At 34.3% G+C, this 11,959-nt stretch overlaps 1 protein-coding gene across 3 annotated transcripts; it reads left to right on the top strand.

The window, feature by feature from the left end:
- Window positions 1–9,386: 9,386 nt before the first annotated feature.
- LOC109192684 (probable protein phosphatase 2C 39) lies at window positions 9,387–11,712 on the top strand. Of its 3 annotated transcripts, none has more exons than XM_019343379.1 (5): window positions 9,387–9,565; window positions 9,652–9,927; window positions 10,028–10,304; window positions 11,043–11,197; window positions 11,398–11,712. In XM_019343379.1, the coding sequence occupies exons 1-5, from the start codon at window positions 9,533–9,535 to the stop codon at window positions 11,533–11,535; spliced, it is 879 nt and encodes a 292-aa protein (XP_019198924.1). In that variant the 5' UTR covers window positions 9,387–9,532; the 3' UTR covers window positions 11,536–11,712. The 3 variants fall into 3 exon arrangements, with proteins under 3 accessions (XP_019198924.1, XP_019198925.1, XP_019198926.1); XM_019343380.1 differs by having other exon boundaries at window positions 9,388–9,546; window positions 9,642–9,927; XM_019343381.1 differs by lacking the exon at window positions 9,387–9,565 and adding an exon at window positions 9,608–9,612.
- Window positions 11,713–11,959: the final 247 nt, after the last annotated feature.

Genomic DNA, 11,959 nt, shown 5'->3' with positions numbered 1-11,959 from the left:
TTCGTTTCTTGTATTTGATTCGTTAATTGTCTACGTGTTGTCGTTAATTGCGTTGAAAAGTGTCTAAGCATGGTTTCGGGTTCCACAACGGTTCCCGGGGCGAAAAGTGATGAAAAGAGTCAGTGGGGGGTAGGTGGGGGGGTAGGGGACCCACCACCTACCCATGGCCGTAAAACACCGCCCGGCAGCGGGTGGTCGGCGGGCGGGCAGCTGCCCGCCGGCGACCCGCTGCCCGGAACAGTAGAATCCGGCGGGCAGCCGGCGGGTGACCCCCACCCACCGGCTACCCGCTGGAAAATTGTCCCACCCGGGACCTCGGCTTCCCCGTTTGATGTTTCCCCGTCCCCCGTGGTGTCCCAACGGACTCCGTTTATCGTGCCTATGACTAGTTTGATATTTCGGGTACCGTTCGTAGGTTTATGAGTCTATTATATTGCATGCTAGTTGAATTGGTATCCCGTTGACCTAGGTGGAAGAAGTATGAACCCCTTAGGACTGTTCTTAGTATGTGATGGATCACGCATAGGTTTTGTTATACATTTTCTCCCCCTTCCCAATATGTTAATGTGGGCTGCATGTACCTGCTATGTGTTATGTGTGCATGTAACCCCGAGTTGGTTAAGATCAATCGGGCTATACGGGCAGTCGGGTGGGCTGAGAACCATACCGGCTGTTAACCAGGCTGGTAGAGACCGGTCAGGTATATAAATATTATATAGGACTAAGTTCCACTATACGGGCAGTCGGATGGGCTGAGAACCATACCGGCTATTAACCAGGCTGGTAGAGACCGATCAGGTATATAAATATTATATAGGACAAAGGTCCACTATACGGGCAGTTGAATGGGCTGAGAACCATCTCAACTGTTAACCAGGCTGGTAAAGACCGGTCAGGTATATAAATATTATGTAGGACAAAGGTCCATCAGCCGGTTGCGATCGGCTCCTTCGTAATGTGAGACGGGGCAGGGTGCTACGGGGCCGTGTCAGAGCTATATGCGCTGACCCTCATGTATGGGCATGCGATTGGTCCTGTGGCGCCAACAAAGTGTGCTATTTGATGAGATATGAACGAGTTGTGTTTATGAGTATATTGGGGGAATGTGACTATGGGATTTATGCTAGGGATTGTTTATGTTGGGTTATGATTATTATTCGTGAACAGCTTTACCTGTCTTGCCTGTTGTGGATTATATACGCTTGATTATAACTGTTGCTTGTGTCTAGCCTTATCTGTCGAGTCATTCCCGGTTTTAAAAGCTAGAGTTCGTAGGATATATCTTCATGCTCAAAATGATTTTCGTATATCTATATATATCTCTATATGTAATGTATTTCCACGCGTTGGAGTGGGTTACCAGCATCTCTCGCTGAACAGATATATTTGGCTTTCAGGCACAGACGAGTAGATCACTGGAGCGCGCTAGAAGCTTGGGCATAGCTTAGATAGTTTTCCCTTTCAGCCTGCGTGCCATGATTTAGTATTGATACTATTTGAGGATATTAGTTAGTTAGCCTGTGCACCTGAGTTCTCTAGCTCAGGTGTGGCATAACACCCCATACTCTTGTGTTATGTTTTGGGATTTAATGGGATTTCACCTTTATTTTATAAGTTTTAAATATCTTGAAAATCTGGGGTGTTACACAGCTGGGCTTCAGGCTCATGTGTTGGAGATTGTGATTGAAATGAACGGTACCCTCGTGTACTAGGAATAGGTGGATATGTTGGAGATTGTCGGAGTGGGGACGACGGTCCTCGGAGGCATAAGGTTGGACTTTGGAGTACAGAGGTCCTGGAGGTAAAGGTTGGAACTAGTTATAAGGTCGGGGGTATCCATAAGGTCGGAACCGGGCATAAGGATGGAATTTGGAACTTGTGACATGTAGTGTCACGGTGGCATGTAGTGCCAATGTGTGGATGTCTACCATTTTCTGATGAGTATGTCGAGTGGTATTCTACTTTGTGATAAGTAGAATACGCCTCGAGTTTTGTACTTATTTATTGTTGTTGTCTTTGCCTTGATGTTTTCTACTTTGTGATCAGTAGATTATATCTTGAGCTGTGTTGAGTTGTACTGTTGTTGTTCTTGTCTTGATGTTGTCTTGGGATGTTGATTTCCCTTGTTCTTTTGAGAGTGAAATAGAGTCTTTGCAGTTGACTTCTCTCTTTACGGTTTTGAACTGATGTATACTGTATTCCATTTCGAAAATGACTTTGTATTGTACTATCTATATATGCTATTGAAAGCGTATTGATGGGTTACCAGCAATATTCGCTGACCGGGCGTCGTCCCCTTTTCTTTATGTGCTTTACAGGTCCTGAGTAGATATGGCGAGAGCGTTAGCCATTGGTAGTTTAGCTCCCTTGAACAATGTAGTTAGTGTTTTGGCCTGTGAGCCACAGTTGTTGAACAATATAGTTTGATGGTTTTAGATTTGCCTGTGCATTCACGTTGAGGTGAATGTGGCATAACACTCCTTGATTTTCCCTATTTTTATATTAAACTTCCGCTGTGCTTACGTTTGTGATATATGTTAGTTACCTTACCTTACGTATTTAAGTTTTAAAATGGCATGAAAATCGGGGGTGTTACAAATCCTTCCAAGGTATTGCCACAATAACGAAAGATTGCAATCAAGAGACCACAACCATTGGTACGCACAAGTTACCAATCCTCATCAAGAATAGGCAAGATCAATACAAGGGAAGCACAAACTAGTACCAACGAATAACGTAGCTAGCATGCAATTCAACAAGATAATCATAAAGGCTCATATGAACATCATAGACTTCACAACGATCCAACGAATCACAAAAGTTGGATCATAAACACGATTCAAGACTCACAAGTCCTATCACGGGTACTTAAGACATCGTTCTAGACTTACGAAACATCAACGAAGACACACAAGTGCACAACAGATCAACAAAATGGAGGCCAAAAATCAACATACCAGTGGGCGGTTCAGTGGGTTCCTGGCAAACCACCCGCCACGTATCAGCGGGTGGTACCACTGGTGGTCAACCACCCGTGGACCCCCCTGCCACTTCTTAGCCACATTCCAGTGGGTGGATTGGCATGTGGCACACCGCCCGCCAGTGTACCCGCTGGTACCGAGAACAAGGAGAAGAAATCCCTTCGAGGAAAAAATGCAAGAATGCTCAAGTTTAAGTCCAAAACACCTCAAAACTCACATCAATCAACAAAGGAACTTGAACACAAAGAATAGCCCAATGAATAACATTAAAGAACCCTAAATGCAAGCTCTACAAGGCATAAACACAAGAAAATGCATAGAATCATTCAAGAGCATCAAGAAATCAACAATAGCAAGTGTAAATAGATTTTGTAAGACACGTGTTACCTTCTTAGCCTATTGAACACTTCCTCAATCTCCTAAGATCCTCCTTGAAGGTCTTCTTCCAAAAGATCTTCCAAACACAAACCAAAACCCAACAAATACACGAAGGCTTAGGTAAAAGAGGTGAAAAACTAAGTAATCAAACCAATAAAGCCTAGAATTGAAGGTGGAAACTTGATGGCCTTCAAGGTATGGAAAATGAAGGGTTTCTTTGGTTAGGGTGGGAGAGTTTAGAGTAGCTTGGAGAGAAAGCTAGAGTGTAGAGAGAGAGAGATGTGTTTCTTGTCTAAGTGAGGAAGACTAGAGTGGGAGTCTAGGGAAATGTCTTGGGTTCCAAGTTAGGATTGTGAAAAGATCAAAATGACCTCCCTTTCCCACAAACTAGTTAGGAGAAGAACTAAAGGTTAGGGTACAAAGAATAAAGCACAAAGTCTCCCCATTGACTTAATTAAAAGGTTAAGGGATTTAGTCAATTTAGGTCCCTCGACTATGCTCAAAGGTAAACAAGAATAAAATTGTAAGGCAACATAGGAATTAATTATGTAATTAATTCTGGGTTTAAGGAATTAATTTTCGGGGTGTCACACTATTAGTCACTGAAGAATTTATTAAATGTCAGTGCACCACAAGTTAAATGCTCTTGTTCTAATAAATTCCTTAATATTGTTACAACATTTTCATAAATATGTTGCACAACTAAATGTCCAATAATTTAAACTTATGAATTTATAAGAACAAATACAATATTAATACTTGTGGAATATTTTGGACTTATTGTTTGACATACAATCCAATTTGAGATGTATGAAGACAATAATTAATTCCAAAATCTTTAGTGAAGTATCTTAATGATCTTTTTCTAAATGATCACTCCCACTGATTTAAGATATTCTCCAGCGAAATTAATAAAGTGAACTTAATAATATACATACTCGTAATTGATTTGACCAACTAACAAATGAAGACATAATTCACCACCATTAGTTGGACATACTAAATAATCAATTTTTAGTTCCAATTAAAGTCCAACTAAATAATGAAGATATAATTCCCCACCATAGTTGGACATACTAAAAAAAAAAAAACAAAATACACCTTCCAAAACCAAGTTAGAATTTGGCTCAAAAGATACATTTTATTATTAATGAAATCCAAAAGATGTATGTCAAATCACGTAACTTACTACAGTTAGTCCGAAGAACCGAGCAAGATTCGTGGATTAATTAATAAAAGTGGCTAAATTTTGGGAAGTGACTGAATACATGTTTTGCCAATGCAAATCATGAAACTTAGAATTATAATTGAGCTAAATTTATAAAGTCTAAGAATTGTGATAAAATTATTATCTAATGGGTTGAAGGATTTATTGACATAAAACATGCCTGTGAGCTAAAGTTTTAATTAATTCTATTAAATCCAATTAAGAAACCCTTATGATAATATTTTATCTCAATTACTAAATAGTCATAAGAATTTAGAGACATAAAACTTGCCTGTGGGCTAAAGTTTTAATTCAATTACATCCAACTAAAATATTGTATTTATGATGAAACATTATCAAATGAGTTGAAGAATCAAGTGACATAAAACTTGCCTGTAGGCTAAAGTTTTATTCTATAAGATTCATTACAACTATTATGATATAACTTAAGAAATCATGTTCCTATTCTTAATCCATGTGGGCAAATTAAGAAATATGATCTAAAGTTTATATCATATAATTAAACTTCATGATAGAATTGGAAATTATCAAATAAATTAATTTATTTCTATCATCACTGATAAAACTACTAAACTAAATTCCGATCGGTCGTTATATTATAGACCGCGGTGCATGTGCACCGCGGTCAAAAACGGCGTCGTTTCTTTAAGTAAAGAAACGGCCCGCCGTTAGAGTTAACGGAGTCCGCTTGTTTGGTGTATTAAACACCAACTGACACTATAGTATATCTAAACTGACACTGCAGTTATATCAAAATGATACTGTAGTTATAGTGAAATGAAACTGCAGTGTATATAAAATGAAACTGAATAACATTTCACATATTTGAGTGTATATTGTACAATGAAGCTGTAATTATATCAAAATGATCATGTAGTTGTGTTTTAATGAAACTATAGTGTATATAAAATAAAATTAAATAACATTTTCACATATTTGAGTTTATAAAAATCGAATGAAACTATAATTATATCGAAAAGAAACTGTAGTTGTGTTGAACTGAAACTACAGTGTATACAAAATGACACTGAACAACAGAGTTACTTTTTGCAAAAGGGTGCGAAACGGCGGAAACAAACACTGTTTATTTTCATTTAAAAAAAAAAAGACGCGCGGTGCATAATCGATTATGCACCGCGGTGCATAATATAATTTGCCACATTCCGATACACAATTGCCTGTGGGCTAAATTATGATCGTGGTCTTGTATTTCATCCTGATTAATTATACAAATATAACAAAATTGCCTGTGGGCTAAATTTCATCATATTACATACAATTAATCACAAATGATATGTGTCCAAAACTTTATATGATCAAAATAAACTGCTTAATATATAATTTTAACTGATTAAGGATGCTGTGGCTGCTACTCCCCAACCAAATCAAAATTATAAGATCACTAGACATTTATCAATTCCTTGCCTAACCTATATAATTTTAACCGATAAGGATGTTGTGACTATTCCCTAACCAAATTAAAATTATAAGATCATAACTTAATAATCTTAGGTAGTTGAATATGATGTACCTATTCCTTAATTAACCAATATTGAAAACTTAAGAGACTTCAGTAAATTAAAGATGCTATGGCTATTCTTTAATGAACCGAAATCAAATCACATTGACAATGAATACTCAAATTTTTGACAAACAGATTATACCAAATTGTGATGGGAAAATCTAAATATACTCCAAGGAAAGGTGGTTAGAGACTAAGTTTCACTGAAAACCAATTCCTTAGATAGAATATCAATTTAAGGAGACTAGTTGCACAAGATGTTCTCAAGTTATGGCCATTAAAATTAGTATGTCTCCACGATTCATATATACTTAGTGTAAAACTATTTGGGGGTATGACCCTAAAAGTGTAGGGTATACGGCAGAAAACTGTATGATTCACCTATGATTAAAGCTTAAATGATGAACTAAATTAACAGACTAAACGTGTTTAAATTCAAGCACTACCGTAACTAAAGTTTATGCATAAGTCCAACTTAATAAGGAACTAATATAATTCCATCCCAAAGTATGCATTGCTAAAGACATAATAAAAAAATTGCATAATTTAAAACAGAATATTATGCTTAGGACAAATATGCATAAAATTAAACATTAAACTCATATATTCTAAATAAATTGCATAAGTTAAAGCAATTTAAATACAAGCTTAATTTGAAAATATAAAATTTAATATTCAAAGTACTAATATGAGCCCAAACCAAAAAGACACAACTTTGAATAATAAAATAATGAATCAGTATTTTGAAAGATTCAGACGGTAAGCCCATGACAAAATGTTTTAATGCATAAAATCAAACTTGTGAGAAATAAATTGAATTTACAAATTCTAATAATATCAAACCAAAAATATATACCAAGATTGTGTGGTTTAATGGTACTTGGGTTGGATTTCTATTTGGAAGGTTGTGAGTTTGAGCCTTAGTGGAGGTGTTATGAGTAGTTAAACGATGTTGTTTTATTAAAAACATGTGTCTCCCTTTAAAAAAAAAATTCTGGTTCGATTCCCAGCAACAACATTATGTTATTCATTTTGGAATTTTAGTTCATAGATTATGGAATTTTATGAACTTTAAAAGTTTGGAGGTATTCAATTCAAACTTTTAGAGAGTCTTTAAAAGTCAGGCGGTATTCAATCAAGATTTTTAAAGAGTCTTTTAAAGTCGTATGGTATTCGATTAAGACTTTTAAAAAGTTTTAAAAGTTATGTGGTATTCAAAAAGTTATGAACTTCTGTAGACTTTTCAATTTTAAGACTTTTGAAGACTTTTCTTTCTCAAATATAAATAGTTGAAATCCAACCATCAACCCCAAGATTTCAAAATTTTCTTTCTAACAACTTTGAATATTTTCTCTCCCTATTTAAACTCTCCCTATTTAAACTTCATAAACCTATCTAAATTCAATAAAATTATTTTTTTCTTCATTATCCTATATTTTCCTCATACCTAAATCTACCAATTTTTCTCTCTCTCTCTTAAACTTTACTATCTTTATCTAAAAATTCGAAATAATATTATTTTTACTTCATTATTGCTTGTTTATATTGATTTTTATTTTTTCTATAAATTTTTTATCCCTAACTTTCTCTAATTCTCCCTAAATACATGAAAGAAGCAAATTTTTCTACCGTCAAATTTTAGTATATGTTTCATAATATTCATATAAATACTTATATATTTTGATTTTTTTTTATGTTTATATTCGTTATATATATTTTTTCTTTTTTTTTTTTAACAACAAGTTACTACGAATAGCTAACTACTGTTCGCAACAACAATTTGTGATTGCTAACAGTAACACCTTGTTGTTGTTCTCAGTCTCAAATTGCTATTGGAAATAATAGTTCTTTGCGTGATGCCTAGCAATATATCAAGTATAATTTTTATATATATATTATTAATATTAGATTTTTATTTTTTGTTTTATGCAACTTGTAATTATATTTTTAAATATTTAATTTGATCAATTCGTTTATTTTAAATTTTATTGTTCAATATTGTTATGAATTTCTAATGAAATAGTTTTTTTTTTTGTTGATGTTTATTAATATATATATATATATATATATATATATATATATATATATATATATATATATATATATATATATATATATATATATATAAAAGTAATTAGAAGTCTCAACATACTATGGATAAAAATAATAATGTTGAGAATGTTGATGTGGGTGAAGAACTATTTAATAAGAAGAATTTTATGATATATTATAAATGTTTTGTAAGAAAATTATAAATGATAATAATCAAAATCATTGAAAGTTTGTAAGGATGTATTCAATTAAGAATTTCAATGACTTTTGTAGACTTTTTAAAATAAAAAGTTGATAAAAGTCTATGAATGTTTTTTATATAGACTTTTATAGAGTCTTATAAAGTTTTAAAAAGTTTTGAACGACTCTATGAAAGTCAATCAAAATTTATTAAAATCTATCATTTTAAAAGTCTTTAAAACTCTACAAAAGTCATGATTGAATACACCCTCCCTTAGTTCATTGATTCTGGAATTATAGTTTATCGATTCTGGAATTGTAGTTCATCGATTCTGAAATTTTAGTTCATTTATTCTGAAATTTTTAGTTCATAGATTAGATTCTGGAATTTTAGTTCATCGATTATGGAATTTTAGTTCATATGTTGTTACTGGGAATCGAACCTGATTTTTTTTTTTTAAGGGGAGACGCGCGTTTTTAATAAAACGACGTCGTTTTTGCATCCGTATGCACCATGCATGGTGCATACGGATGCACAACATAATTTGCCAGGCGTTATTGATTCTTTGTGTTTCAGATTAAACTTAATATTATGCGATTGAATGCATAAAACTATCTAAAAAGTATGAACCAAATATGGACAATCAAATATTCATTTATTCATACTTAATCAAATATGGACAATCAGAACTAAAAAATCTGTTTACTTTAAGTATAATTTACATATTATTATTGTCGAAATTTGAACCTTAATTACTTTAAGTATAATATATTTACACATTATTATTGTCTAAATTTGAACCTTAATCTCTTCTTATATATATTGCTTAATAAATCAGTGAGCTTCTTCGGAAAAATGACAACTTAGTTGATTATATTGTTGTTGGGACTTTGTCACAAGTTATGTTGGATCGTGTAGTTTTTGAGATACATATCCAATATATCAGTGAAAGGCGCAAGAAAAGCGGCGGAGAGGGGTCGTGTCAACCCTACAAACCTCGTCATCTCCTTTCTATACACTTGTCACCCTCTTCTTTAATTTTCTCTCTCTTTTCCCCCTTTAGCTTTCTCGCTCCATCTATAGCTTACCTATTTTGGAACCTTAGCTTAGCTTTTTGCATTCCTAGCTAGCTAGCTATTTTCATATATACTTTTCTTCTGCTAATTTCTCTCTAAATCTTCCATCATATCATGTCTTCCAATCAAATCCTCCATAACAACAAGGTATGTCTCACACACACACATATATACGTACATAGGAAATTGAGCAGGTCAGTTTAACTGTGTGAAGTATGTATTGAATTGTGTAGGGAAGTTCGGAATCAGTAGAGCAAGGGAAAATGAAGGTGGGTTCAGGTGCACAAGAGGCGGGGAAGGGGAGAAGCAGGATGTCGGAGAACATAAAACACGGCTACCATTTGGTGGAAGGAAAGATGCGTCATGCCATGGAAGACTATGTTTTCGCACAGTTTAAGGAAGTTGACGATGAAAACGAACTCGGCCTCTTCGCAATCTTCGACGGCCATTTAAGCCAAGAGGTCCCCAATTACCTTCGATCTCACCTCTTCGACAACATCCTAAACGAGGTACTATACGTAAATCGTCTAAATCTATGATTCCATTCAATAATTCTCAACATCGATTGAGTTTATTTAATTAATTAATTTCTGATGACGAATGGAGCAGCCAAACTTCTGGTCTGAACCGGAGAGTGCGATCAGAAGAGCATATCGCATTACAGATTCCACGATTTTGGAGAAGGCGGCGGAGTTGGGGAAAGGAGGCTCCACGGCCGTCACGGCGATTCTAATCAATGGTCGGAAACTGATCGTGGCCAACGTCGGCGACTCACGCGCCGTCATCTGCAAGAATGGGGTAGCCAAACAGCTGTCGGTGGATCATGAGCCTGAAAGAGAGAAGAAGGTTATTGAGGATAGAGGTGGTTTTGTCTCAAACTTTCCAGGTATATATATATATATATATATATATATATATATATATATATATGAAAAATCACGAAAACCTTCAACTTTCATTTAGAATGTCATAAGTTGAATTCTCAATCTCTCATCTACCTATATATATTGTCATGTGTTGTTTCATGGGAATTTACATAATTTATTCAAATGGGATTATATGGTAGCTTTTTTTTTTTTTTTAATAGTTATAGAGTCCAAGATAATGCAGTAAGGACAACCTAATCGAGTTCATCTGGCAATTAGTTTAGTATATTTACAAAGTGTCAAACTGATTTTTGAATTAGCTTTCTTAATTTGAGTCAATCAGTCAATTATAGACAACTTAATTTATACTGTTTTACACTTTTACCTTTTTATAATATTTTATTTTTAAGTTATAAGACAATTTTTACCTAGAACGCACTCCCAAATAATTGTTGTTGTTGTAGCTTTTCCATTAATCAAAGAATGCAAGATTATGGGATTCTTTTGGGGAAAATTTATAAAGTTAAGTACGTCTTATTATGAGTAAATTCAAATAAGTCTGGCCTTTTAAGAAAATTGCGGTTGAATCATTTATCACTTTCCCTTAACACATTAAAAGTCTATGAAAAATTTCTTAAAGTTACGTACAATTCTATTGAGGTCGTAACAAAGACCGTTGCAATTGAGATGCAATAATATGCATGTTTTTATAGCTTGGTTATGCGTTAATATATTAGAGTATATATATATATTATCAGGGGATGTTCCACGAGTGGATGGGCAGTTGGCAGTAGCAAGGGCATTTGGTGACAAGAGCTTGAAGGAGCACCTTAGTTCAGAACCAGATGTGGTGACAGAGGCCATAGATGATCAAACTGAGTTTCTTATTCTAGCAAGTGATGGAATATGGAAGGTCAATTTGCATGCATATATGTTTTCTTCATCAATTCAATTCATGCAATTTTCATTTTGTTTCCACATCAATTGTTGGATCTTGTGTATAATATATAATTGTTAAGAGTCCCGGCCTATAAGTTCATGGGTTAGAATAACTAATTGATTGGATTCAGTCTGGTTTGATCTATATGCATTATATGATATATGGCGGTGCAGGTAATGTCGAATGAAGATGCAGTGAAGTGCGTTAGAGGTATAAAAGATCCTCGGACAGCCGCCAAGCACCTTAACGTTGAGGCCATCTCCAGGAAGAGTACCGACGATGTTTCCTCCGTTGTCGTAAGGTTCCGCTGATATACATATATAGATACATAACGGATTAGTTTCCCTCAGGGGAAGACGATATGATGCAGTTTTTTTTTTTTTTTTTTTTGCTTGAGATGATATAATATATTTAAGTGGTAGGTCCTTAGCTTGTATTACAATCCTCTGCACTAAATTTGATTCAATATTATTATACGTAGTTGTTGTTGTGAAATGTGTTAAAAACAAAGAGATAAGGGAGGAAGAGGAATATCTCGTATTCATTCATCTGTTTTCTTCATAAGCATACAATATATGACAATACATATATAATACAAAAGTCATAATAAAGTTATAATGATAGTGTTAATAATGACCGTTACATCCGTTATAGAAATAATGTCCACTTATGATATATTTATAACACTCTCCCTTGGACATTATTTGATCACAATTTTATCCCGTTAAAAACTTG

The sequence above is a fragment of the Ipomoea nil genome, unplaced genomic scaffold, assembly GCF_001879475.1.
Source record: "Ipomoea nil cultivar Tokyo-kokei standard unplaced genomic scaffold, Asagao_1.1 scaffold1830, whole genome shotgun sequence".
Classification (NCBI taxonomy): Eukaryota; Viridiplantae; Streptophyta; class Magnoliopsida; order Solanales; family Convolvulaceae; genus Ipomoea; species Ipomoea nil.
This window is presented reverse-complemented; position numbering and strand designations above follow the sequence as displayed.

Excerpts from the sequence above, each read along its gene's own strand:
- LOC109192684 (XM_019343379.1), top strand. The coding sequence starts at position 9,533 with ATGTCTTCCAATCAAATCCTCCATAACAACAAG. Across the intron at positions 9,566-9,651 it reads AAATCCTCCATAACAACAAG|GGAAGTTCGGAATCAGTAGA; the intron begins GTATGTCTCACA and ends TGAATTGTGTAG. Across the intron at positions 11,198-11,397 it reads CAAGTGATGGAATATGGAAG|GTAATGTCGAATGAAGATGC; the intron begins GTCAATTTGCAT and ends ATGGCGGTGCAG.